Source organism: Sinohyriopsis cumingii, chromosome 11, assembly GCF_028554795.1.
Source record: "Sinohyriopsis cumingii isolate HCF-2022 chromosome 11, ASM2855479v2, whole genome shotgun sequence".
NCBI lineage: Eukaryota > Metazoa > Mollusca > Bivalvia > Unionida > Unionidae > Sinohyriopsis > Sinohyriopsis cumingii.
Window position 1 is genome coordinate 107,138,443 of NC_142971.1, and position 27,299 is coordinate 107,165,741.

The 27,299-nt window shown below is 36.4% G+C and overlaps 1 protein-coding gene across 2 annotated transcripts; it reads right to left on the reverse strand.

Annotated features, from left to right (window-relative positions):
* Positions 1-7,230: 7,230 nt before the first annotated feature.
* Positions 7,231-21,726, reverse strand: LOC149789240 (uncharacterized). Of its 2 annotated transcripts, XM_089975409.1 has the most exons (3): positions 20,866-21,726; positions 11,127-11,258; positions 7,231-7,837 (listed from the first exon to the last, which is right to left on the reverse strand). In XM_089975409.1, the coding sequence occupies exons 1-3, from the start codon at positions 21,152-21,154 to the stop codon at positions 7,734-7,736; spliced, it is 525 nt and encodes a 174-aa protein (XP_089831535.1). In that variant the 5' UTR covers positions 21,155-21,726; the 3' UTR covers positions 7,231-7,733. The 2 variants fall into 2 exon arrangements, with proteins under 2 accessions (XP_089831535.1, XP_089831534.1); XM_089975408.1 differs by lacking the exon at positions 7,231-7,837 and having other exon boundaries at positions 10,930-11,258; positions 20,866-21,725.
* Positions 21,727-27,299: the final 5,573 nt, after the last annotated feature.

A 27,299-nucleotide genomic window follows, 5' to 3' on the forward strand; every position in this document is an offset into this window, starting at 1 on the left:
AATTCACAGAAATGGTATCTGTTGGAGATGACACTCATTATTATTAGCAGCGATGTATTCCTACACCATACAGAAGTTGCAATGGAGGATTTTTTTCAAAGCCTGTCAGCAAAAATTGCATTGAATTCTGTAATAGCACATAATAGTGTTTGTAAAATATGGACAGGAAATGTGACAGCCAATGGATTATATGGCCTATTGTCATATAAGGATCCTATGACAAACACATGGAAGAAAAAACATGTTCAAAGACTGGCACTGATGGTGAAGTTGAGAAGTCTGACTATACCAAAGGAGCTAGATGCATCCCATTTATGCCATAATAGTTTGTGTGTGAATGTGGATCATCTGGTTCTAGAGCGTCATTCCATTAACAATAATAGACAGTACTGCAAAGGTTATGGTCATTGCATTGGCCATGGTGACTATCCAGACTGCATGATAAAGTTGAAATTGTAATATGGAATAAATTCAGGTATCATGATATATCCTTCAGACCCACCTACATCCATATCAATGTATGTCTGGCATGGAAGAAAGGAAGGATGGATGGATGTGTTGAGTAACAAGGAGAAAGGAAAGAGTGTGGTCTTTATTTCAGTAGACCATGCTGGTATGACAGTGCTTTCTTAAATACATTCCTCCCTCCCTCCCTTCCTTCCTTCCTTTCATTCATTCATTCATTCATTCATTCATTCAGCTAGTCTAGTAAGTCATGTCTTGTCATGCCATGTTATTTTAATTTTGATTTTTTTAATCTTTATTTATTTTGCTTTTTAATTTCTTTATTTGTGTCTTCATATTCAGAGAAAACTGTTTCGACCTTTCCATAGGTCTTATCAGGTGGTAGTAGGTAACACAACTGCACATAACATGCGTTGTGTTACCTACGGATTTCCCCACTAGTTTTTCCTTCTGTACAATGTGTTCATGGTGTATTTGAGCGCTTTCATTTTGCACATGGAATTAAGATAACTTTTTCTGTCTGCAGTGTCCATTGGCTCCTGCTAAACCTTTGCATAGGAGTGATCGCCCTTGGTATCTAGCAGTCCTTTGCAGTAGTCAGACTTCCTATTGCCTTGCTGTGTCCTGTACCTCAGATGGGCCTGTATCATATTTCCTCGTCTTGCTAGAATATGTTTCCTGGTTTGGGGATGCTTTTGATACAACTGATGGTAAGTGCAGTCTTTATCCATTGTCTCCAGTGATCTCAGAATCCTTGTTGAAAGTTTACCTCCCAAGTGTGTCACTTTTATTTTCAGTGATGATCCCAGGCTGTTATTGAGTCTGTGTATTGTTGAATGCACTCTTGCCTCAAAGTTTCTGGAATAGTTCACATTTTTAGGTAATGAAACACTGATTGATCTGTTCACCGCCTCACATTTCTGTGTGTTTGTGTTCAGTCGCAATCTTTCTACAACATCACAGGAGAGTTTCATTTTCAGAACTTCTAGCAGGATGTTCTTATCATTTTCTGTCATGTTGAGATGAGTCATTTAATGAGGGCCCAGGTATGCTGATCGCATCCACCAGCTGTTAGTACTTCCTCCCCCACAGACCTTTGAATAATGCCGGCATTTGGAGCAGTCCCCTGAATAACAGCGCAGAGTGGCATCCAATACTTGGGGAAGTTGACATTTAATTTTTGCAACATCACCACTATTGTCCTCCATCATTTGCTTGAAGATTAAACCGCAACGTGCTTTAATGTCTTGGCTGACAATGTTCTGTTTGAGCGTTTTTCCTTCTCTTGTTCTTATTCCTGGAAACTTGTTTTCACTAAATATTGCAGAATTACACCGTTTAAACTGTAAACGACCCAAATGGATGGGATCTGACAGACTTTCTAGTTTCCACATTGGATGCAGAATGGTGTAAGCATTTTGGAAGCCAGCAGCAGCCTGTGCATCTCCATCTGTTGTTGCATGTCTAATGAGAATCTCTTGCAGAACAAACTTGTTTCCCATTTCTCTTGCCATTTCATACTCTGAATGTGGTGCAACTGGTGACAGATTTGCTGTGCAGTCAACATGGCCTCCTGGACATTTCACATCAAAACCTTTCCCCTTCAGCCATGCTCCAGTCCAACACAGCTTGTTTTCTATTGTAGTTCCCACAATGTATTGCTTCTCTGTAACAGTTTCGCAGGCAATTCCAACAGCTTGTGATGAACTTTGACCAGGTTTCTTTTCATGTCCAAAGCTAATGGCATTGTATCTTGCATCAAAAGCAACATTTATTTGCTCAGGATGCTGAACACCACGCATAACATTAACTTGTCTGACTAGTTTCAGCTTGTCTGTCATGTCCATTTTATTGAGCTCCACAGCTGCTTTGCCTACAAGGTTGGAGGCCCTTTGCATAGATGTTCTGCTAGGTGGTGGAGTGTCAGTGGCTGCAAGCAAGTATCTAGCCCTGGTGTTGCCCATTGGTGTATCTTGTAGTCCAGCTTGAAACATCATATTTACAGCAGCAGGATTTGGCCCAGGTTTATTTGTTTTTATCTCATCATACAACTTATACTCTGGTGACTTAAAGCTGCAGTTTTTACACATCATAGTATGCTTCCAAGCAAGTCCCCATTTTATTTCATTAGCAATTTGGAACTCTGGTCTACCACATATGTTGACTTGATTGCCATGGCGATGAATGATATCATTCCACATTTCAACATTTTTTTTCATACAGATCATACGTGTCCCATCGTGCTCATTCAAATTTGTCTCTTTCAGGTCCAGTTTTGCTTTGGATGATGGTCGTAGAATTGTTGCAGACCCAGGTGTGCCATTACAGTCTGGTGCCCGAACTGACTTGAGACCCCCATTTGTCGGCCTTGTCACTGCTATGAGAGAGAACTTGTCTGCATCAATTCTTCTGGTCACTGGAACAGATGTAACACTGGAACTTGGTAGAGTATCATCAGTCAGATATGTGACTCCTTTGTTATGTGGAATATATCCAGGTTTAAAAAAAAGTTGTCTTCCTCTTCTTGTACCCTTTCATGGTTTCAGTTACAATAACTGCATGTAAAATACAAGAATTATCCTCTCTCTCTCACTTATATAGCTAGGAGAAGGCATGCTAGCTTGGTTTCAGAGAACTTCGCCAACTCTTCAATACTACTGGAAGCCTGACATCTGAAGACTCCTCCCCTTCATGGGTGGAAATGATGTCATGTACTTGGTTAGACCTAGCTTGCGTATTTAGATGCTACCAGATTTCAGGTGTTACCTTTCATTCACAAGCTCTGGTTTAATTGCTTCACACCTGATAAGGGAAACCATTGATGTTTATGACAAAGGAATGGAGAGACTTTCCCATAGAACAAAATTTGTCAACTTCAGGTTTTAAATTTTCATTAAAATTTAAGTTAAATTTAAATTTTCATATCAAAATATGTATCATTTTTTAAAATTGAATTTTCTAAGGAAGTTAAACAGTCAAGTTTAATTTCTAGTAATTTCCAGATTGGTGTTAGAACTAAAAATTAATTACAGTTTATTTGAAGTGTTTATCTTGATTAGCAAAATCACAATTAAACTTTAAGTTTCGTGCATTTTTGAAATTCGGCCATTTGGAATTGAGTTGTGCTTGTGTTACAGTGGTGTCAGCTAAAAGCCTGTATCTGTCCTATTCATGGATGAAAGTCCTTAAAACTTTGCAGCAGTACTTAAGAAACATTGATTTGATCACGGATGGAAGTTTTGTCCATAGAGGTGAAATTGTCTAACCCTGTCAGGAATCGGTTCACAATTAATACTTCCAGTTCAGTACCCATGAATGTAGTTCTAGTCTATTTTTAGAACATTTTTTCCTCTCTCATTTTGGTGGTGATAGAAGAGTTTTATTTATGTATTTTTGGTAGCGACTTAAAGGTAACTGTTTATTCTTGATAATATGAGCTCAGGGTGTTGTTGTATGTGTGTATTTCGGCTACAGTGCACAGTGAGTAATAAGGCCTTGGTGATGATCCGGAAGTGAAATCTGTGTTCTGTTTACATGCTGCTATGTTAACAGTTCAGCATCTGAAAAAAGAGCAGGTCAACCTTTGACGAGAACTTCACCGTGAAGTCATCTTTGAAGGTATTTTAGATTAACATATGATTTGTATTGATTGTCACACAGTGGAAAGGTCAGTACTGAGAAACAAATGTACAGAACATATAGTAAAATTAATTGTGTCCTATGTCCTGCTTGGCTGGATTTCCTTTGTCTGCTCTGGTCAGATGGCGGCTAAGGGCTGCTAGTCGGTCAGGTTAGGTCCGATTTTAATGGTCTTTTTCCCTCTGTGGCTGGATATGTAAGCTGTGTGGATTTGGCGATCAAAGGATTTGCAATCTAAAAGTCGAAGAACAAACCATCTATCAGGGCGGAGTGCGTGCCGAGATAGGTATAGCGTATTGGTCCGGTGTCAAATTAGGTCTTCTCCCCTCAGTGGTCTTGATGTGAATGAGAGTCAGAATGATTGATTGATTAGTTGGATTAAAGTTGTGTGCGCTCGCATTGAGCATGTACCACTGGTTTATGATGCCACAGGCACCTTTTTGATTACTCCTGGGGGAAGGAATGGTCCACTTCCTCCAGGCTTTAATGTGTTCACAGAACACTTATTGATTGGGCCGTCAGATCGAGGTACTATTTGTGTACATAACGATCTGATTGTAAGGCCTAAGTTGAGAGGGATTGGACCCAGCACACACTCAGTTTTCAGTTGCATTTTGCTGCGACAAGTGGGTTTGGACCCGATCTAAGTGCGCTTTTACTAATTTATAATGCGTGCACTGCACGTATGGGGTTTTGTGTCTGTCCGTGGCAAAGGGTGAAAGTGGTTAGGCTCAGGAGGTGGTTTCTTGCCACAGGTCAGTAGTGCTCTTCCAATCCAGGATATTTTGGTTCTAAATTCCATCTTTGAAATTGGTATAATAAACTCTGTGCTGTTTTTTTGAGAGACAGCCTATCGAGGTTATGAGGTCAAGGTTAGTTCCTAGGTGACAGCAGTGGAATCTATTTCGGTATTTGTTTTGCAGCCTTGTGCTGCTGGCCCTGCATGGAGTTGGTGTTTGTCCATCTCATTTGTTTTATTTGGGGTCCTATTTTCCTAGGTTTGATTTTTGGTTGCAGCCTTGTGTTGCTGGACCTGATAGTCATTGGGTTTTTGACTACCTTATATATGTAATTTTTATTGTGTTATTCTATGTGGGTTTTGTTACTTTGCAGCCTTGTGCAGCCGGGCCTGATAGTCGTTGGGTTTTTTCGACTACCTTATATGGACTAATTTGGGGTCCTATTGCGGGTGTGCCTGATGGTCTTGTCTTGCGACCACCTTATACGTTCTATTTTGGGGTTGTATGGTTAAGTCTACGTTTGTTGTAGCTGTCACCTAGGTAGAGACGGTGTAAGTTTTAGCTGTTAGGATAGGATGTTGTAGAAGAGTGGTATGATAGGAATAGTAGAGTACAGGTTGTTAATTTCTCCCCCCCCCCCCGCATATTCCTTCCTGATTATTGGTCTAGTCAAGTTACTTTTAGTGTTTAGGTTTTAATTTATGTTTGGTATTTGTTTAGTTTTATCAGTCTGTAAAAAAATATTTTTCTTATTATTTGTCCTAGAAGTTGTTTTTTTTAAAAATCTATTTGGGTTAATATAGCTAGGTCCAGATAGTATTCCTTGGCGATTGTTCTCGGATCTCTTGGGGCTAGAGATGTTCAAGGAAGCCTAATCTGGGTTTTTCGCTATTTTATTAATCTGTTTAATTGGCCTAATTTGATATGTTCTTATTTTATAATTATCTATGTTATTTATATTTTTGTATATAAGTTGTTTAAAATCTATTAGTATTTAGCTAGGTCCAGACACCAGATAAGTTGTCCTTGTCGACTGTACTCGGATCTCGTAGGGCTAGAGATGTCAAGGGAACATAATCTGGTATGCACTGATAATTTGAGATAGTTTGTATAAAATAGTCATGCATGGGCATTTCCAACATGGTTTGAATATGCACAGCCCCACTATTCTTCCCCAAAGTACTACATTAGAAAGACTAGTCATACAATTTCACTGATTTAAAAAGTAAGAAGTCCAAAATAAGCCCATATATATATATATATATATATATATATATATATATATATATATATATATATATATATATATATATATATATATATATATATATCGCTTTTGCCTTGGCCCTGATGAGTACAGAACCAAACAAAAGTTATATATATTTATATGCTTGCAGAGATTTAATTATCTAACGTCGGTAGAACGATTACTATAATTTTATAATTTGCATAGAAAGTTCCATTTCTGAAAAGAATTATTCTAGTTGTATCAAGATCAATCTTCATATCTGTTTTATCATTAAATTCCTCCACAGCTTTAATTTGGAGTTGTAGATGTATCGCTGTATCTGCACAACTGGATGCATCATCAGCATACAATATGGCAAATATGCCAAAAGCCAGGTGCGCGGGGGGGGGGACGCAAAAGCTCAAAAATTACTGAAATTCAAGGCCATCTCGTTGTTTCAAGAACTATGTAATTTGAATACCTATATTGTCTTGAAGAGTAAATTTAAAAATATGTTTGGAATGAAAGAATACTAATGCCACAATAAACTCAAAAGGAAGCTAATTACAGCACTCACCGATACAATAATGCTTTGGATAACAGTCAACCGAGTATATAACAGGGCCATATTATGTCAAGAGAAGTGTAATAATTTTTGTAGAGATTTATCGACACTGCAACCCCATCTGGCTCATACTCGTATCATTTTCATGTTGACGATTTCCATGAGAAGCCTATTGATGTACAAGAAGTTGCAAGAACTATTAGAAATATCCGGTCAGGAAATGGCCGCGGTTGTTAAAAACACTTTGACAGAAACTAATCAAATATTAAAGTATCTGTGCCATTCTCTATTTCAAACTGTTAATTTTGCCTGGCGAGAAAGTATCACTCGTCCGATATTCAAAAATGGCATAGTATATGATCCTAACAAGTGTCAAGGTCTAAACACCGATATGCTTAACCGTCTATAATTCTAGCGTCACGATATCGTCAAAAAGGGAGGTGAATAATGAAGCTCAGTCTGGTTTTTCAAATTGGTAATCTTCTTTATACATAATGTTTCTGTTTTTAAGACTGGTCCCGTATTAGCAAGTTCTTTTTTCAAGGCGTTTAGATCACACCAAAATTATTGAATCCTTAGTAAAGTAGGGTAATATAGTATGTTTTGTTACGTTTGTAGCATCAATGTATTAATACAGCTTGTCTACATGTTTCGTCCATCACGGATTATAACGAATAGCTTTTGTTTTCCTCCTCTCTTTCCAGTAGTAGTAGTAGTTATAGTAGTAGTAGTAGTTAGTCATTAATAAAATCTAGTGAAATTGACTTATTTACATATCTTTTGGAGTTTAATAAAAATCCAAATCATGGACACGGTTTCTTTAATTTCCTTATCGAAGAAAAAAACGCCGTCGGGGCATATTTTATCTACTCTTTTTTACAAATAACTTGTAACTTGTGCCAAAACGTTCTTTAGCGGTACGTCGTACTCTAATGTTTAATAGTTTTATTATTGCACATCCAAGTTTCTTACAATATTTTCATACAAATAAAAACGTATGAGTACATGTGGTTATCTTGGTGAATGAGACATGTCAGTTTCTACCTGAGCGTAAGTGTCGGGACGGCTTGAAGTCTTGAACAAGTTGGGGAATGAGTCAAGATCTGGAGCCGACAGAACAGGTCGAATCACGGGCATGTTGTTTGGCAACATCGTAAGGATGATTTTTGGCCGTTTCGATGGAAGAGGTAACTAGAACACCTGGAATACAAGCAGTTCTCGTTGCAATGTAATAATACCTAGATACTCTCATAACTTCCATTTATCGGGGTAACGTGTTCGTATTCGAAATGTTTTACCGGAAAATGTAAAGGTAGTGTGGTTAATTTACAAGCAGTGTGGTCTTATTTCAGCTAAAAGCAGTCCACTTTGCTATTAACATACAAGCAGTGTGGTCTTATTTCAGCTAAAAGCAGTCAACTTTGCTATTAACATACAAGCAGTGTGGTCTTATTTCAGCTAAAAGCAGTCCACTTTGCTATTAACATACACGCAGTGTGGTGTTATTACAGCTTAAAGCAGTCCACTTTGCCATTAACATACAAGCAGTGTGGTGTTATCACAGATAAAAGCAGTCCACTTTTGCTATTAGCATACAAGCAGTGTAGTGTTATTACAGTTTAAAGCAGACCACTTTGCCATTAACATACAAGCAGTGTGGTGGTATTACAGCTAAAAGCAGTCCACTTTTGCTATTAGCATACAAGCAGTGTGGTGTTATTACAGCTTAAAGCAGTCCACTTTGCCATTAACATACAAGCTGTGTAGTGTTATTACAGTTTAAAGCAGACCACTTTTCCATTAACATACAAGCAGTTTGGTGTTATTACAACTTAAAGCAGTCCACTTTGCCATTAACATACAAGCAGTGTGGTGGTATTACATATAAAAGCAGTCCACTTTTGTTATTAGCATACAAGCAGTGTGGTGTTATTACAACTTAAAGCAGTCCACTTTGCCATTAACATACAAGCAGTGTGGTGGTATCACAGATAAAAGCAGTTCACTTTGCTATTAACATACAAGCAGTGTAGTGTTATTACAGCTTAAAGCAGACCACTTTGCCATTAACATACAAACTGTGTGGTGGTGTCACAGCTAAAGCAGCCCACTTGGCCATTAACGCTGATACAAATACCCCATATGCTTTAGAATACAAGATGGATTTTTTTAGAAAGAAATCGTTCTTGAAAAATTGCCCCAAATCGTCTTTAAAAACATACATCTTCTGTGGCGGTTAAACGATTTATAATTGACATGAAGCCGTTAGAATGTAAAGACGTCGATTACAGTGAATTGTGGTAATAAAGGATAGATCTAATTGTTCAATGCAGGACTAATCTGTAGAACAATAATATAGATCCTGAACTGGCACCAGGGTCTATATTGTTTGCAGTTTGAACCGATCTATATACGTGAGTACATATGGTAATTTTAGCTAACAGGAAGTTATACTGGTCTTACTATAGATGTATGGCTTTAGCAACATACCACATACATTAGTGAATACTTGTTTATACTTAGCGGAAGAAAATGTAAGTAGGACTGTTGAAAAAACGGAGTATCTCGTAATGTGAGTGCCGATGTCAATAGTCAAATTTCCTCCCAGATACACTTTGCCCGAGTTAAAAAAAAAATCTCAAAAAGTAATATTTCTCCTCTCTATCTGACAATTTTCTCTCTGTGAAAAACAATCCATCGGCCACATACCCGTTGAGCGGTGTAGTTTGTCCACACAGAACGAATTCCTCCCACCCAGAATAGTAATTATCCACTGGCACACCTGTGTGTCACCTTCCCCCACGCACTAAAACTCTTAGGTCAAGTCATTTTGTAGCGTAAGTAAAGACTATTATAGAGTATTTTTACCTTCCAGCCACCCAACACCCCAAAGTAAGTTGTCTATTGTTATGACAACGATACAAGTACTATTTTATTGAGATACAATTACGCCAAAAGAGTAAAATACGTTTAATGTAGTTACTGATAGAGTTTTCTCAACACTCTACCATAAAATAATATCAATATATTTTACATTAGGCAGCACGTAGTTTTCTTTCATTAGTGTCTTCACATGATGCCGGATTTATCGGGTCGTTTATTCATTTCCTTTATCGTTGATGTGGAACTAAGTGTATCAAGGACTCTTTACTGGCTTAGATCGCCTGGCCTGCACAGAATCAGACTTTATGAGGTGATCACGTCGACGGTGATCTTTTGTTGTGTAGTATACTTTATATGTTGAGCAGTCACTGTACTCGCTTTTTACGCGTTTCGAGCCTTCAGCATAAAAATAGTGCCCTTTTTCTTACTGAGATCAACTGTTTCGTACGTCGTATGGCCATGACATTACACAACCTCTAACTGAATCATAATATCAAAGTAATAATGTAATTATTTAAAAACGCATTAGAGTCGCTCGTAAAATCTGCTACATGTAGTATTGCTGGTGCACAGGAAGGACTGTGAACTTTAGTGTAAACGTCTAACAGCAGATTATATGTGGAGCTGCAAAGTTTGATCTGAAGCATTAAAGCGGGAAGTGGTGACGTTGTTGTTGTCATTATTACGGAGCTGGTACAAAGGTTGAACTTTAGTTCACCGGAAGCAGATTAGACCAAAATACAGTCCCAAGAATTTACCAATGTGTGCGAAATTGTGAGCTATGGCACGTGACAGTTTACAGCCAATCACCTGGCAAAACCGTTGTCACTTTATAACAACTGGAATTATTATTCTACAAATTCATAAGCATGCGCAGATGAACATACAATAGGTCGCTATTCTCATAATAGATGGTTCATAAATTTCAAGGAAAAAATTGGGTGTTTTGATGAAATGGATATTTCATACTTGAGATTAATTTGCATGGGTTCTAATCTCGGACTCGGCCAATGTTGATACGTTAAAAAAATCTTTCCAGTAGCTTCCCACGGCTTGGTGGTTCTTTCCGGGGTGTTCCCGGGTTCTTCCTCCTCCAGTTCTACTGGCCGCCATGTATGGACTATCTCGTATAGAGAAATGGCGTTAAACCCCATAACAAAAATATTTAGTTAAATACAGAATATATTATAGTTAATTCGGCGTCTTCCCTGAATTAAAACTGATAAATGTTTTTATGTAGTCTAATAATTGTATCTTTGAACTGCGAAGACATGATAGATTCAAATGCATAATCTAGGACAAAAGCAAAAATACTAACACGATACAATACTAACACGATACAAATTGCATGCATGGAGGAAAATATGCTCTATCTCAATCGTATATTGATACATTATACATAAAATCTCTGTTTTGTAGATGTTTATTTCATGACTTAATTGTCCATCGTGATTATGTGATACTGTTCAAGAACGAGTAAGAGCTGTTCTAAATTTATCATTTGTATTTGTACAAAGGTATGGTTCCAACAAAATGTTCCTGAAGTTCAATACTCTCAGACTTGAGCAAGACAAATCATCCGTGAAGAAATGTGCATTCCATTTACCTGCGTATAATCTAGGAAGTGTAGTGTCATTCAAGCACTCGACAGCTTTGACAGAGCTTCCAACCTGACGGGAATCCAGCATCATGTCTATCGTGAGGTCCTCGTTATTACAGTTGTCAAAGAAGTCGTACCCTGAAGCAGAAACAGATAAGCAAAAAATCTCACACAATCACTTGAACAATATTGTCAGTAACAATAAGTGCTATCTTTCTTCACATATCTTGACTGGACTATTGTCTTTACTATTGTCTGTTTTTGTTAGAGAGATTCTCAGTAAAACAGCCATGATTCGCTGAGCTGTATGAACATATAATTGACAAAACAAAACTTACGATTTCTCAGGGACATATATTATACTATGAGATGCCTCCCAAATCTATCCTTACCACGTATTTCTGGCCTTAAAAGAAGACAGACAAGGCCCGATAGTTCGCTCGTGTGGGGATGAATTGTATGTCATGATTGTCCTCCACAAACCAGGCCAGGTTAGCATAAATGGTGTGTGTCTCAGGATAGGGCACTTTACTCATAAATTGCATCTGCACGATATAATCTATGTTTGATATGGTTGTTACGACTTTATGGTCATCAGCTAACTAACAGAGAGAAGCGAAACCAGCAAGTTTTGTAAAATTTAACAAAATATTTAATTATCAAAGTTATAAAATGAAACTTTAAGAAGAACTTACAGTATTATGAATTGAATCCAAAATAATCTCAAAACATTTCTGTAAGACCAAAGGAATCGAATGTTCTGCATTAGTTTCAAATCCACCAATGTACTGGTCTGCCAGCTGGATTGATGTATTAAAATGGCATTGTCCAGAACTTCTTTGGATAATCCACAACAGTCCCAAGCTCATTTTATGGTCCAATGAGCACTTTGTAATTCAATGTAATAATCCAAACAAAAATGTTTCCTCTCAAATAATATCTAAAGACAACATTAAATACGTCTGCAGACTGACTGTTACAACAAGAACATAAGAAATAGGAATTCTAAATAGGAATGAATCTAATGAATTAATTGCTCAGTTCTCTCCTTATATACAATCTAATATTTCACATACATATAGGTGCGCTCACCAGTTCTTATGTACTTTTGAGAGAGTGACGTATGTAAGGTTAAGTTGTTTGCATTTGAAACATGCACAGTGAAGACGATGTTGACATACCTCTATGCTACTTTTATGTAATGTGGCTGACATTTCTTTGGATATTGTACTTATGGAAATTGTACATGATCTAAGCACAATGATAACTAAAATGACTGCTCCCTTATGCAAAAAAAAGTCAGCCTGAGTTAGTCTAAAGTACACTATCTTTAGCACCTATTAAAATACGGAAAATGAATTTTGCCCAGCTAGGCAATACCAGCTTCTGAAATTGTAATGGATGAATTGCTACATATATAAAATGTAAGATAAAAGTTATCGGCTCTTTATTTTTACAATTTACCTCTGGAGTCCAGGAAGTAAAAATAACCAAGCGGAGCTATCAGTTTTTGAAAGATGCACATCTGGAGTAAGGCCAAGCTGTATACTCTATAACCCGTATTGTACCCATCAATCATACACCAAATTAAAGGGAATTAACGGTTCTTTTAAACATACCTAAGATATACAACGTGTTTTGTAAATAGCCAGCATACCCAGTGAGGAAACCCCGTGAAATTCTTTTTCTTTAAAATTCTATTCCCTATGCAAAATACGAAACTGTAGAGCGCTACTTATTTGTGTGACCTACGTTACACTATTAAACCACCTGACTTTAACTAGCCAACCATAAATAACTCCAAGCTCGAAAACATGTTATTATTAGGAACTTGATAGCATCTATTTATAGATCCTATGCAATCTACATGCACTCTTAATATCTTAAAATAGCATCTATACCCGTGTATATAATTAATTATGCAATATCTTCTGTTTAGATAATCTATTACTTTACAGTAATGAGCAAAAGTTACAAAAATATAGATACACAAAACAGTGGTGCTAAACATCAGTCCCGCCAGTCAGTCCTTGATTCCTCCAAAGACCGATCATTTGACTGGGCAACATCTATAATTATGGTCAAACAAAACGATTTGCAATAAGCTAATTATTAGCTTGCCGTTTTAAATGTCAGACGGTTGCGGGTTCGAATCCAGCCATGACCAGACCAGCCTTCGTGTTTCTTGAGAACCCCGATGCGATGACTGCGAGGTCATTTGTGCCACAAGGGTAAGTGTTAGATTTCAGACCAGATCAGGTCGAGTCGGATGATATGTTTTGTCACTGAGCAGCACGATATGCGTCATTTTAATTAACTTTCGTACTTTCAATTGATAGACGGCTTTTTTTCTTTTTATAGGTTTTTGATTTCTTTGTATGTATTTGGGGTTTGTTCTTCTTTTTTTTCTCAGTTCGAATGTCTTCTATGTGTTAGTACCAGAGGAATAATTACGATAATTTTGTTTACAACATATTAGACAATTTAGCTTTAGCTTTAGTGAAAGCGAAACAACAATGGAAAATTTCTGAGAGTTGACTATCTCGACCCAAAGTAGCGTTATATCCTACTTATTCTCACCCATGCGACAGAGCAATCTTGCTGATTTTCTGACCTTACTTTTCTTATCTTGAAAACACATATATTAGAATATGTTTATCACACAAAATATATTATATAGAACCATGAAACGAATCTTAGATACATCGATGTCTCAGATGAGGCCTTTGATTTAGACAATGCAACGTGGTCGCTAATAACATCATGCGATATTGTTGCGTGTGCAATAAAAGGAAATATTTTATGGGTTGATTTAAACTAAACTTAACTATAATCATATGTTAATAAACTCACTAACCCATATAGACAAGAATCGAAATTCAGATGATTAAACTTCTCTAGGTCGTACACAATTTTAACAGAACAAATATAGACAAATGTTGCCATCTACTTCTTACAACACTTCGTTTTTGACCAAAATGAAACTATGGAAATACTAATCACGTGCCAGTCAATCAAACTGATCTCCCTTACCTTTTCGTTTTAATCCTTTCAAAAATTTGCACGCCCATGCCCGAAATAAAGTTTATTCACAATTAGCGTCGCATATTGAGCGCGGGAGCGCTGGTTACCACAGTTTGTTGTCGTATATCCCCCAAATCTTGCCCCTGTGGCTCCCCACTCCGCGTACGTTAAATTAAAAATACGCCTCAAGTCCATTTACCTCAATGTTGACGCTTGCAATGGCAACAATCGCGCAAGGCAGTAAAAACTTTAAGACCACAACGAAAATCCATTTTAAAATAATGTATGTCGTAATAGAATCATTCAAGGTGTTTGGTAGTCTTCTGAGTTGCAAATGTAAGGTGTTGTAACAACCAAAAGTATAATTTTTCTTCAAGTTTAAAGTCCCACCTACTGCAAAGAATATTTAATTTATTTCTAGGATGAACTAATGGAAAAAGAGACTAAATTTATTTATCATTTAACTCAGTAAATAACAGAAACATGGGTATTTTTCATCATAAATGCTACTGATGAAATGAGTGGACACTAAAGTAAAATAAGAGCGAAATCCAGAAAGGAAAAGTATATGGCTCAGCTCATTTCAGGTAACTAAACTTCAAACATGGTAACGGTTTCATGATTTACAATTTACCTGAGCACATGTTGACACCAATACTCGAATAATATAAGTGTCCAAGATAAATGTGATTGCAGACGATACAGGTTGCAAAACTGTTGAAGAAAAAGATTTAAACACTCTTCAGCAATACTAAGGCAATATTTATTAAAATTTTCCCTTGTCGCATTAAAATGATGCGTGACCCCCAGGCTTCGAGCGCGTGGAACACAATTCCTCCTGTCCGTGGGATTCCAGGCGCAACACTGGACCTAAGAAATTTACCTAGTTAATTGCAAGGCTTTTCCAATGTAATTATAGACCTGCTGAAAGCCTTCCTTGTTAGTTTATATGCAATGACTGTGGATCAGTAAGAGAACGGACAATTTCAACATTCCGGAAATAACAATTTAATATAGAATTACCTTTAACACAGAGTGTATCATAATTAACAGAAACAAATATTCTTAAACGGATATAAGCAAGAAAATGTCTTGAAAACAAATTTTGTACATTTTCCTTCATAAAATGGTACAATACTTGTAAATTTGATAAAAGAAATGGTGTTGCTGTTGCCACGGATTGAACGCCATTTTTCCGCACATAGGCTATACATAATGGCCAGTGTATTTGATGGAAGAAGAACCCGGAAAAAAATCCTGGTAAAAACCACGAAGCACGGGAAGCTACTGGCAAGCTTTATCACATTTGTATTGGCCAAGCCCGAGACTCGAACCCAGGCGGACGGAAGTGGGATGACAGTGATCGGTAAAGGCGAGCGCTTCAGACTACTCTGCCACCCGCGGCCCCTAGCGATACGGGATTATAACTGGAACAAAAAAAAATGTTCTCCATTTAATATGATAACATTTATATGTTAAAGGTTGTTTCTTTCATATTATTTTTTTTCACTTGTTTGAAAAATAAAGTAGAGTTAAGAAAATGTTAGAATATTGTAATAAATTATTAGCTATGTAATTATTGTGCTTACGTTGTCTCAGGTAGTTCCTGTCTTGACACTAGTGTCTTCATATTCATTGGGTGTTTGTCGCTGCTGACAAGCCCGTTTTGTTTAACCTTCGATGCATTAGACCCTGTTAGTTGTTCTGTACAAAGCGTTCCAATTATAAAAAAAATCTCTTGGTAGACTAGGCATCAATAATAGACCATTAATTCAGGTTATCAGGGGTCGGATCGGTTTCTACTCAGACAACGATCATTCTCAAGCATCGATATTACATTCGATGATAGAAGATGGAACTTGTTTTTAAGGTAGTTACTTGACCGCTATAGAAAAGGGCAGGATGGTTTCACCATAAAATCTTGTAGCATTTCAACTCAGTTAATATTTCGTTATAATAAGTCATTTTACGTATTTTATAAAAGCCTATGAGACTTATAAATTGTTTCGGATATGGGTTTCGACATTAGAAGTCACCGTTTTATAAGCACCATGTCATGCTTATGGGTAAGTGACACGTGACAGGTTATTGTTCTTTTTCTCAAAAATACTGCTAGTCCAAATTTCCGTTTTTTATAAGGAAAATATTTCAGATTAATTACTTTGGGCAGCCATTCGTGTCACTCTACGTTTAATAATCGCCTTGTTCTGGAATCAAGCAATCACATTATATTGAGTGTGTGTGCGTGTGTGTGTTTGTGTGTGTGTGTGGCTGGCGAGCGCACGTCATATTTGTTACAACAACGTCAAACCATTCTCTTTAACAGCACGTTGCTAATAATTTATTTCAAACATTATGACTAACAGTATAACGCGGGCATGACGATTTTAATATGAAAATAAATTAACTATATCGTGTAATAATTAAATATTGACGTTTCGCAGTTGAATAACTACAGCAGAACGAACAGGATTTGAAATATGATAGTGCAATTTTGTGAATATCTGAAAAGGAAACCATTATCCAATATGGACGTAAGCTTATTGGACCGGTTTTGTCCAATTGAGACAAAAGCATCTAAATGTATTCTCTCTCTCTCTCTCTCTCTCTCTCATATTCCAATGACGAACTTAATTTGTGGCACACATGCTAACTTCGGCCATGCAAACATTGAGTGTAGTATCGGATAATATAAAGAAATTTCTTTTTCAAATGAAGTTTCAGAAATTATAAATAAGAATGTAAAATAAATAGACTTAGATTCTAAGCAAACATTAGAATAAAATAAATATCTGGCTTTGTATAACGTTTCACTTAACTTAAAGTGTCTAGTTGTTGGGGAGAGGGTCAGTTTGGGGGTATTATCTTACGAGAAGTAACCCCTGTCCTACTCATCCCTTTGTAGTACCCAGAGCCTTGAATATATTCCCCACCCATTTCAGCTTCAAGGTTCTTAAGAACATTGGCATTCAAAGGTCACCAGAGGCGTCATTTTGCAAAGTGTTTATAGACTTTCGACAGAACGCAAAAATACGTAATCGACTGCTTTCCTTTGCAATCGCCCTAACAGTTGCGCCGAGAAATTAATGTGCAAGTTATATGATGGATGCAGTAGCCATACTGTTTTAGTGGTAAGTATTCCGGGTCGATTCTATGGAATGTCTCTAGGAATTACCGAGTTTATTTACTACAAGGTCGCCTGTCAGACGAAATATGAAGACAAAAATAAGTTGGTTACATAAAACGCAATACATATGTTTGGGTGTCTATATAAAACTATAGTGCTTTCATATGACAGATTTTCTGGAATTTTAAAGACGGAAGCAAACCAACATTCAAACAATTTTCTGCTTCGATTTTGTATTGTTTTCATATTCAAAATCATTGCAAATGTCATAATGTATTGTCTGACCTACACAATTTTTTTCCGGGAAACCTTTACATGTTGGTTGTAAAACATTCATTCAAACAAATTATGAAAGAAAATTATCACGAATAGATCCATTTGCACAACGGTATTACAACCATTTATTATTTGAATAATGGTGATTTGGTCATGGTATGGGTCACGATGTCAATTTGTCAATATGCTTTATGTCCTTCTATTTAGAAGTCAGTGGCGATCAGCTTTGTGTTCAATAACTTTTTCTGCGTTATTTTTATTCTGTTCTTATTCTGAATCCTGCATCCTTATTCTGACTGTTCATTTTATTTACTTATGTTGATTAATTAGTTATATTTTAATTGGCATGCATATTTCTTAACATCATAGTTAATAATCTGACCTTTGTACATGCATTTTACTAGCACAGTTGTCTTATATATATATATATATATATATATATATATATATATATATATATATATATATATATATATATTTTATTTATCAGATATATTGCCCTGCGTACTGTATATGTTATTGTTTGTCTTTGAATGTGATGTCGTACGGCCAACGGGGAGATAGTTTCAATCCAGCTGTGTCTAATCTACGGCAATATTTATTTATTTAATTATTTATTTATTTATTTTTATCAGTTGATACGTTATTGGGAATGTACATGACACATTATCTCAGATCGGTATGCCGACATGAAACTTAATATAAATGTGTCAATGATGGCAACATAAAGGCAGCCGCCATGTTGCGTGCGTCGCCCCCTATTTGAGATAATGTGTCTAGAACTTGCTTGAATCTTATCAGATTTAAAGAAATGCACTCAGATAGAAAAGAACCTGCCAGACTTAACCTTCCTTCCTGTGATTCACTTTTTGCAATAATTATTTTGTACTCGGTGGTCTTGTCGATGGCTAGATATACCCGATCGTCAGGTACTCTCTATCATTGTTGGAAAGTAGGGTTGGGTCTTGTAATAAGTTAAGAAACTGCTTTTTCGTTCGACAATTTGAAAAATACTTATTGCTGTAATTTTGACAATTATACAAATATAACAGTAACATAAACACGTTAGTCATTCTAACAACATAATTGCACATGTATAATATAGCCAAACCATGTACATACATAGTTACACACAGGAGTCAAAAGTATTAAGACAAATGGCTGCCATTATATATGTTTTTAGTGACGCGCATTTTCTGTTAGCAATAAAAAATATCGGTAAGGAAATTACTTGTTGTTTTATTTTATTTTTTACAGGCAGATTTGGTCGTCATTCATAAATCAGCAAATTCAAGACTATTGGAATTTATTTGGAACATTCTTCACTTCTGGACTTGTGATAGTAAATATCACCTTAATTGGTCAGGAATAAACCTGAAAAATTTCCCACAATTATGGCTGGCCCTATTTTTTACAGTTTAATGGTACATGGATAATGTGGATATAAAAAACATCTTGATTTTAAAGTTGCGTAACTTGAGTAAAAGGTTTCACTGGTATATCTCTTCATATTATTAGATTTGTTTCACTGATTTGTGTAGTTTGTTCGATTATGTTTAGTTTAGTTTGCAAGCAATATTTTCTTTTTAAGTTACTCAAGTCAGATAATCTTTTCTATTTCAGAACTATACCAAGTTTATCTATATATGCCGTACTGCATTCTTTATGAGGACAGTTTTGTTGACAAATTCAATTAATTTTTCTGTAAAAGTAGAAAACGTATGTTTAGTATTCGCATCTACGAGTGGTAGATCCAATTATTAATTCTAAAGCAATTGTTTAATTTCTTCAAAGCTGCTCTTTTATATAGCCATATATGGTTATTACAAGTTTAATTGAGTTTTTCAAAAGTTGTTCTTTTTATAAAAGCCAAATCTGTTCGCTAAAATTTATTATGATTTTGTATTTACCCTCATCAATATATACTAAGACACGGTTATAAATACAGCATTCAGTTTTTTTCAATTAAGTACGTGCACAATTTTTGTTGTACGCCTAGAGATTTGGATACAAAACAAACGGAATGCTTTGTAAAATTCTGTTTACAGTTGGATTGTTAAAAGTAATGCTTACAATGCCAAAACTTCGGTAGGAGTGGGGGAAATCGTGATCCAGGCCACATTGGAGATTATATCTTAGAGACAACTGGTCAGCTTGTTTACGCTCCACTTGAACGTTAACAAATTATATTTATAAAGCTGCCCCTGAAATGTACAGTTCACGCTTGGCTTTAATGAGAATAAAATAATTTCTTCTTAGGCATTTGATGATTTAAAAAACTGTATTAAATATTAAAGACAATTTCTTTGAAGGAAGACCTCGTGTCTAAACTTTTGTAACTGAATTGTTGTTGTGAATTATTTTAGTCTCTCAGTGACTATGAAGGATAATTTTGTTATGGGTTCAACCTTTTCTTTTCCAGTACATGATAGACTATACATGGCGGTTAGTATATTTGATGGTTGAAGTACCCAGAGAAAATGTCGAGAAAAACCATTGATCCATGGGAAACTATTAACAAACTTTCTCACTTACACGTGTTGGCCGAACCTGAGACTTGAAAGCACGCGGACAGAGGTGAGATGTCATTGATCGGTAAAGGCGAGCGCCTTAAACCACTCTGCTACCCGGGGCCCCAATGAAGAACATTTAGCAAAATACAGTCACTCACTTCATTTATTACTGTATCTCTAAATCAGAACTGCACTTATGTCCCTACCTTAAGGCCCTATCATACGCTCGCTATATATCAAAGAAGCGTATTATGTTGTGTTAATGTCATTTCTACGATATTCCGAAAGCGACTAGTGCGCTGATGAATCATATACTGAATGTGTTATTTTCATGCAACGTCAAAGGTAATCTTTACACTTTGCCCAAAGCAAGTAACGGCTAAAGCTACTTGATGTTTTAGTGCCTCAAAAGCATGAAACATATCCAAAACCGTAAAAAGGATACCTTACAGACAAGTTCATGTCATGGCAGCTCAATGTCAGTAAGTCACTGGCATTATACTTTTATGACGAGAAAGGCTGAGAGGAAAATATGAACTGTCCTTGAAATGTATCGTCTTGTACGGCACAGTTCCAATAAAAAATAGACAAAAGAAATGAAACATGCTAAGTTGAAAACATGACCTAATACTACGAGAGGAACATGTTCATATGACTGCACATGTGCCCAGTATCAAAATTATGAACAGCTTTCTACAAGTCATATCCAGTTAAAATACTTGGAAAACAAAGAAGAAAAACAAAACAAAAACAACAAAATACAATAGTGAAAATATGAACAAAGATATCTTTCAAATAAATCTACCGAACTTGAATCCAGGGATGAAAGACGCGTTCTTGCTTCCATTTCTGTTAAGAAGAGATGTTATATAATCCACACCAACGGCCAATGCAAATTGAGAAGCAGACATTTTGCCACAGCGACCAGCTTCCGTCTCGTGCATGGCGAGATACACGGCGATCATTATGTCACCAGCTCGACTGTAGCGCGTCCTTCTACAATACTCCATTCCGGGGGCGCCAGCAGAGTTAGATCCAGGAAGAAGTTTTAAAATAAGGAACAACAGTATAAGAGTTATGGAATATCCAGACATGATGAATACCTCGTCTTCAGAAATTCACCAAAGAAATATATATTGTTTTATCATTGGCTACATAAAAAGGAAATTAGGCCCACAGAATAATCTATCGTCCATTCATCCGGTGATACTTCCTGAAGAATGGCATGTACGAAACTAGGTCAAACTTAAATAATTACATTCCATGGAATACCCAAACACTACCCAGCAAAGACGACCTAGAGTGTCACCCTGACACAAATCTAACCAGACAGTATCATCAGCGGTATTCTTCTAATTTTGAGACGAAGGTATCAGTAAATTTACTCTATCGTAAGTTTGTTGTTATTAAACGCCCATGACTGTTTGTGTAATACACGTACACTAACATGGTTCAAGCGTCCACGCAACCGCATGAATATTCATTTTTATTCACATACTATTGGGTTTACGTTAAACAGTTTGGAGGCGCCACTTGCCTAAACTACACAACTAACACGAATATCATGTCTTAAATCCGCAAGTCACACAAAATCTCTCATGACACCTGCACGGTCCATCTCTACCCGCCATTATTGTTCCAGGTTAACATTATAAAACCTCTTCCTATGTAACAGTGAGCGAAATAATAGGTTCACAGTATCAATTTCAGTGGTAAGGTATACCTGTCTGCTCTTAGCGAGGTAGGTGAAGTCGAGCGTGACATTATCAACCAGATGTGAATGTGTCCCATATAACTGATATCGGAAACCAATTTATGAACTCAAAATCAACATTCAGTGATAGGCGTCATCTCTCTCTCTCTCTCTCTCTCTGCACAGCGAAGGACACTCGAAATTTAAATTTTATACATTATGATTATGAACAATATCTTCACCGTCTTGAACAAATATTAGATAAAGAAACGGGAACTAGTATGCTCTGTAAAACACGAGTTCAAATAAATACGTTGATTACACAGGGCTTGATATCGAAGTCCTCTCTGGTTCTGCGTCTGGCTCCAGTTTTATTTATAAGTGAAGCCCCCAGTGACTGCTTTAGCTCTTGCTATCTAAGGACCATCAAGGGAACAGTTTGGTAACTCCAAGGAGCTATTAACTGATCTTTTATTAGGTAATATTTTATTAGGTATGGAAGTGATTACTTCAGTATTGGTAAAAAGGGGATTCTTTTCTTCCTGTTTCTTATTCCTTTTCCAAAATATAATTTTATAAGTCATTTTAATTTGCATGATTATAACTGTAGATCCATTCTGGACATCATGGTATAAGTTTATAAATGTGTGCCTGAAAATAAATCCACAACATGAAATTAGATGCGATTAAAAATATTCTCAAATCTGAGTTTGGCAATCTTACAAAAAGAAAAAAAAATTGGGTACAGTGAAAAAAGTGCCAGAAAAAAAGTTAAATAACTACATTTCAAATAGTTGCAGATTATGCTACCATATGTTTTATTTCTATGTTACATATACCGAAAGGAAACAAAGAATTTATAAACAAAGTTATGATACATAAGTAGATTATGCAATCTACTTGGTTACACTTTCATTAGGCTTTGTTAGCGAATAATGAGCATACAAAATCCAATTATTTCATAAGTAAATTTTCAAGATATGTACATAAACTTAGTAAATCATAACTAAAGACGAAGTGACCTTTGCAAAGTATGTACTTTTGAAGATAAAATGTTGAGTGTACGATAGCTCTGATGTCACCACAAAGCGTACGAAGTGGGGTATATCCTTGTGTGATTCTAGTGCTATCATAATGTAAAGTGTTGGCATGCATACTTTACCCAAACTCAATTCAAATATTTAAACAATTCAAACTGGCATTGTACATTACCAGTGTAACAAAATACCGCTTTGTAAAGTACTATGTTTGAAACAACAAAACAGGTCTATAATATACGGCTTCTTTTTCGCATTCCTGACGAGAAGTGTGGCGTAGAAAAATAAAAGGTCTAACTTTAATTAGTCGTCAACAGGACACGGCCCAAAGCTAAACAAAACCTTAGCACTGAACTATTTTTTTTTATTTTTATACCTCAACATGTGATATTTCAGCTTTAACTTCAGTCCAAACAAATCATAAAACAATTAATTTTGTTCAATTTTCAGTATCATGATGGGGTTATCATGACTTGTCAACGATAATGTTTAGACCCCCATAGTTCTAATATAATAATCAAACTGTTTCTATGTCAAATGATTTTTTTTCTTACTGATAATATTATCAAAATAATGTGTGAATGATCAATAAATGATCAGTAATGACGATATAAACCTGTAATCCTCCGAGAGAGAGAGAGAGAGAGAGAGAGAGAAATAGACAGGAGAGAAGATAATTGAAGTTGGAATGCATTATATATATATATATATATATATATATATATATATATATATATATATATATATATATATATATATATATTCCTTGCTATTGTTTAGTTGTTAAGTCTTTATTTTTAAGTAAATGTAGTCATTTATATTTGCTTGGTTTCTGCCACTACTAGGGATCAATAAAAGATTTTCTTAGTGAGAGGTATAAAGGACTGATTAAGACAAAATTATATACACCTTGGACCGCATTATTTATACAAATATTACATTTCCTTTCGTGAGGATTGTTTTCTATGTCTAACAGTTTCTATAATAAATAAGTGTGATGAAATCCCTAATTTACTTCAAGCCTTTATGTGGCTGGCAGTACCAAATATTTTAAGAAAGAAAGAGGTTTTGAAAATATAATTTATATCATTTGACATATGCGACGATTTCGAAGCAACTGCTCAGCTCCAGTCAGAATCAAATATGTACTTTAATCTTCATTAAAAAGGAAGATATCTCGAATGAATAAGGGTAGTAACGGAATTATCCAACGTCTAACATCTCTATCTTTGTCGATAAGAAACCCAATCAATAAGTATTAACTGGTATATTTTTGTAAATAATTTTGTGTGTGTTTTGCAATTTGCAACTTACTGACCCGCACACATCAATATAAAGTGGGTATAGGTCCAACTCTTTGTATGCAAACCTATTGTTGTCACAAATTCTGACATCTAGTGACCACTTGCAATATTTATATGTACCCATTTTATTTTTGAGGCTTTCAAACCTCCACAAATTTAACAGCAATAAGACAACTGGACATTGTAGATTATCTTAGATTATTAGTAAATACTGAAATACGCTCATTGTTTTTACATCTTTGCCGGTACTAGTATAGGTTACGTATCGAGAAAAAAAGAAGACAAATAGTTCAAGTTCTCTAATAAGACATATCGTTAGAATAAGTTAGTTTTTTTTAAAGGCAATAACACGTGTTTTAATAATATTTACAAATGTATTCAGTCTTATGTAGTATTAATGTAACTTGTCAAAAGATCCTTACACCAGCCTCCATATTTTGCAATAATATAGTTTCCTGATCCTGTAATACAAAGAGAATTCAAAAATGGGGAGAGGCTTTCGCCTTTAAGAACTCCAAGAGAACAAAAGACAGCGTGCGAGTTTAAGTGCGTTTCAGATTACTACGTTAAACTGTAAATATATTTTACGTTTCCCAGTCACTACGCTTTTTAATCCTTTTTAGCAAAGCGAAATGTAATTCACGACATGCCAAGGCGGCGATAGAAAAAGCTCGATTGGCGCCAGTAGCGTATTGGTTCAAGAAACCTTTGACAAGATGTGGAGGCTATCGATGATTCGGTCTGGAAGAGAAAACCATTTCTTCCTCAAAGAACCATTGATTACCTTAAAACAATTGAGGATTATGAAGAAGTTGTCCGTATATTATTTCCCCAAGGAAAGGAAAGAAATTGTGAATATAGATAGCAGACGAATCATATGTTATAACAACTGGTGCCGAAATGTGACTAGGATGGGTTTAACTATAATAAGAAAAACCAAAACCACTAGCTGACAAAATTACATGTAGACAGAGATCAAAAGAAACATAAGAAATTTTAAAATTGGGAAAACAATGAGGCCGCCACGACTAACACATGAGCCGCCTACGTAGGTATCCTTACCGCCATCGTAGCAATTCAGCCGTGTTGCATGCTCACCAATGACGCCGTCAGAGGCGCCTACGGTTGAGGATATACTTCTTTTTGTTGCATCGCCGGGTGCTGTAGGAAGATAACGGAGAAACAACTGAAGAATTTCAAAATATATCTGAGAAAACTGAGAGAAACGAAAACACCTAAACCTGTTAAAGTTGCCGAACTTTATGCAGCTAGGTTGCAAGCGTACAATTCTATTGAGTTGGCTGATAGTTTCATAAAGCTGATCGAAGCCGACTGGGCTGTCAGCAGTGAATAGGGACGATTTGGCGACAATGGGAATTAGCATCAAAAACACCCCTGGGACCATATAGCGACAATAGGAAATTTAACATAACGAAAACCCCTGGGACTATATAGCGACAAGGGAAATTAACATGGGAAATATATTTTGGGACTGTTGAGCGACAAGGGAAAATTAACATGGGAAATATATTTTGGGACTGTTGAGCGACAAGGGGAAATGGAACAGGGTCGGGACCCTATTTTAATATGGTCCCGACCTGATGGGTCTATGGAAAGGGAACAGGCGAAAATTGAAACAGGGAGGGGTCTCTATTTTCTTTTTTTTAAAAAAAAAACAAAAAACAAAATAAAAAAGGGTAGGCAATTGAAAGTCTATCTCTTTTCGAGAGATTGGAGTGGCCCTGAAAAGGGCCTTTGGGTTTATGTTAATATGCCCTTAACTTAAGGGGCATCTGAGACATCTTCTTAGCCTTAAACTTCGTCTCACTGTAGGTCCATAAACTAGCACTCTTTTGAGGCATCCTTGCCTCTCCACGTAAATTCTACGTATTCATAGGCTCGTGTCGCTCCTATGGACAACGGTCCACTCGGATCGGACATACATGGGTGTATCCGTCCTGAACATCATCGAAGACACAAGCGTGGAAGAGTGTACGTCGGTCCACAGCTTGAGGCGGCAAGTAACAGGTGAGTGATTGCACTGAACTGCACTTATTTATAGGGAGAGAAAGGATTGAAACGGATTGAGTTCGTTGACCAATCCAAACAAGCGTTACAAAATTCAGTCAGCCCACATCCAATCCGAAGAGAGCAGTCTGTGACGTCACGAAGTCTATATAGATTCGCTATCGCCTGTGTGCAGTCAATCCATGCGACAGTTTTTCAACATGACGGAAACTCAGAAAACGATAAATTGGGGTGCACCAGACGTTGAGACTACACAAGGGAACCCGGATTTACTTTCAGAAGACGTGAATTGGGATTATGTGGATTTTCTTACCTCGCAAGAATTTGTTCCAGAACCTTTGTCACCTTCTTCTTCATTACCACACGTGGAGAATTTTAGACAGAGACAGAAAGAAGAATTGGAGAAATTCATGCAGCAGCAAAAGGAAGCAGAACAAGCTTTTCTTCTACAGCAACAGCAGCAAGAAGAAGAGGTAAGAAAAAAACAAGAAGAAGAAGAAGTAGCAAAGAAACAAGAGGGTGAAATTCAAACCGTCACGGTACTGTTGGACATTTTAGCGGAGTTAAGAAGTCTGAAACAAATGTATCTGACTTCTTTATCACGACCGAAGAGAATACGACCTTCCCGAGCTAAACACTCCAGCCCTGTGACTAAGCCTACCGTACCACCCTTAGTGATTCCAACCAAATCATCATCATCATCAGAAGTAGGCCTCGGCCGTGGCAAAGGCTTAAGGCAGTTAAAGTTGATTGATTAAACTCACCCCTACACCAAAAAAAGGCCCTTTTCAGGGCCACTCCAATCTCTCGAAAAGAGATAGACTTTCAATTGCCAATAACTAAAAAAAAAAAAATTTTATCCCTATAGTACGTGTCTGTGTATGAGTGCGTGAGTATAGGTTCTTATTTTAAAATCAAAAACCCAAAGACACTTACCTTTTATAATTCATTTATTCTTTTATTAATATTTACAATACCATTCACAATTCACAACAAATCACTTTAAAAAGTTCATAAACTTCTTCTGTCTCATTATTTACTCTCTCTGTTTTTTAAATTTCTTCACAGTCACAGTCTTTTCCTCTTCTTCGTCCTCACTTTCTTCCCTTCTTCTTTTCTTCTCCTGTTTCTTTTTCTTTACCTGTCTGATTTCTTCATCCTCTTCTTCCTCTTCGTC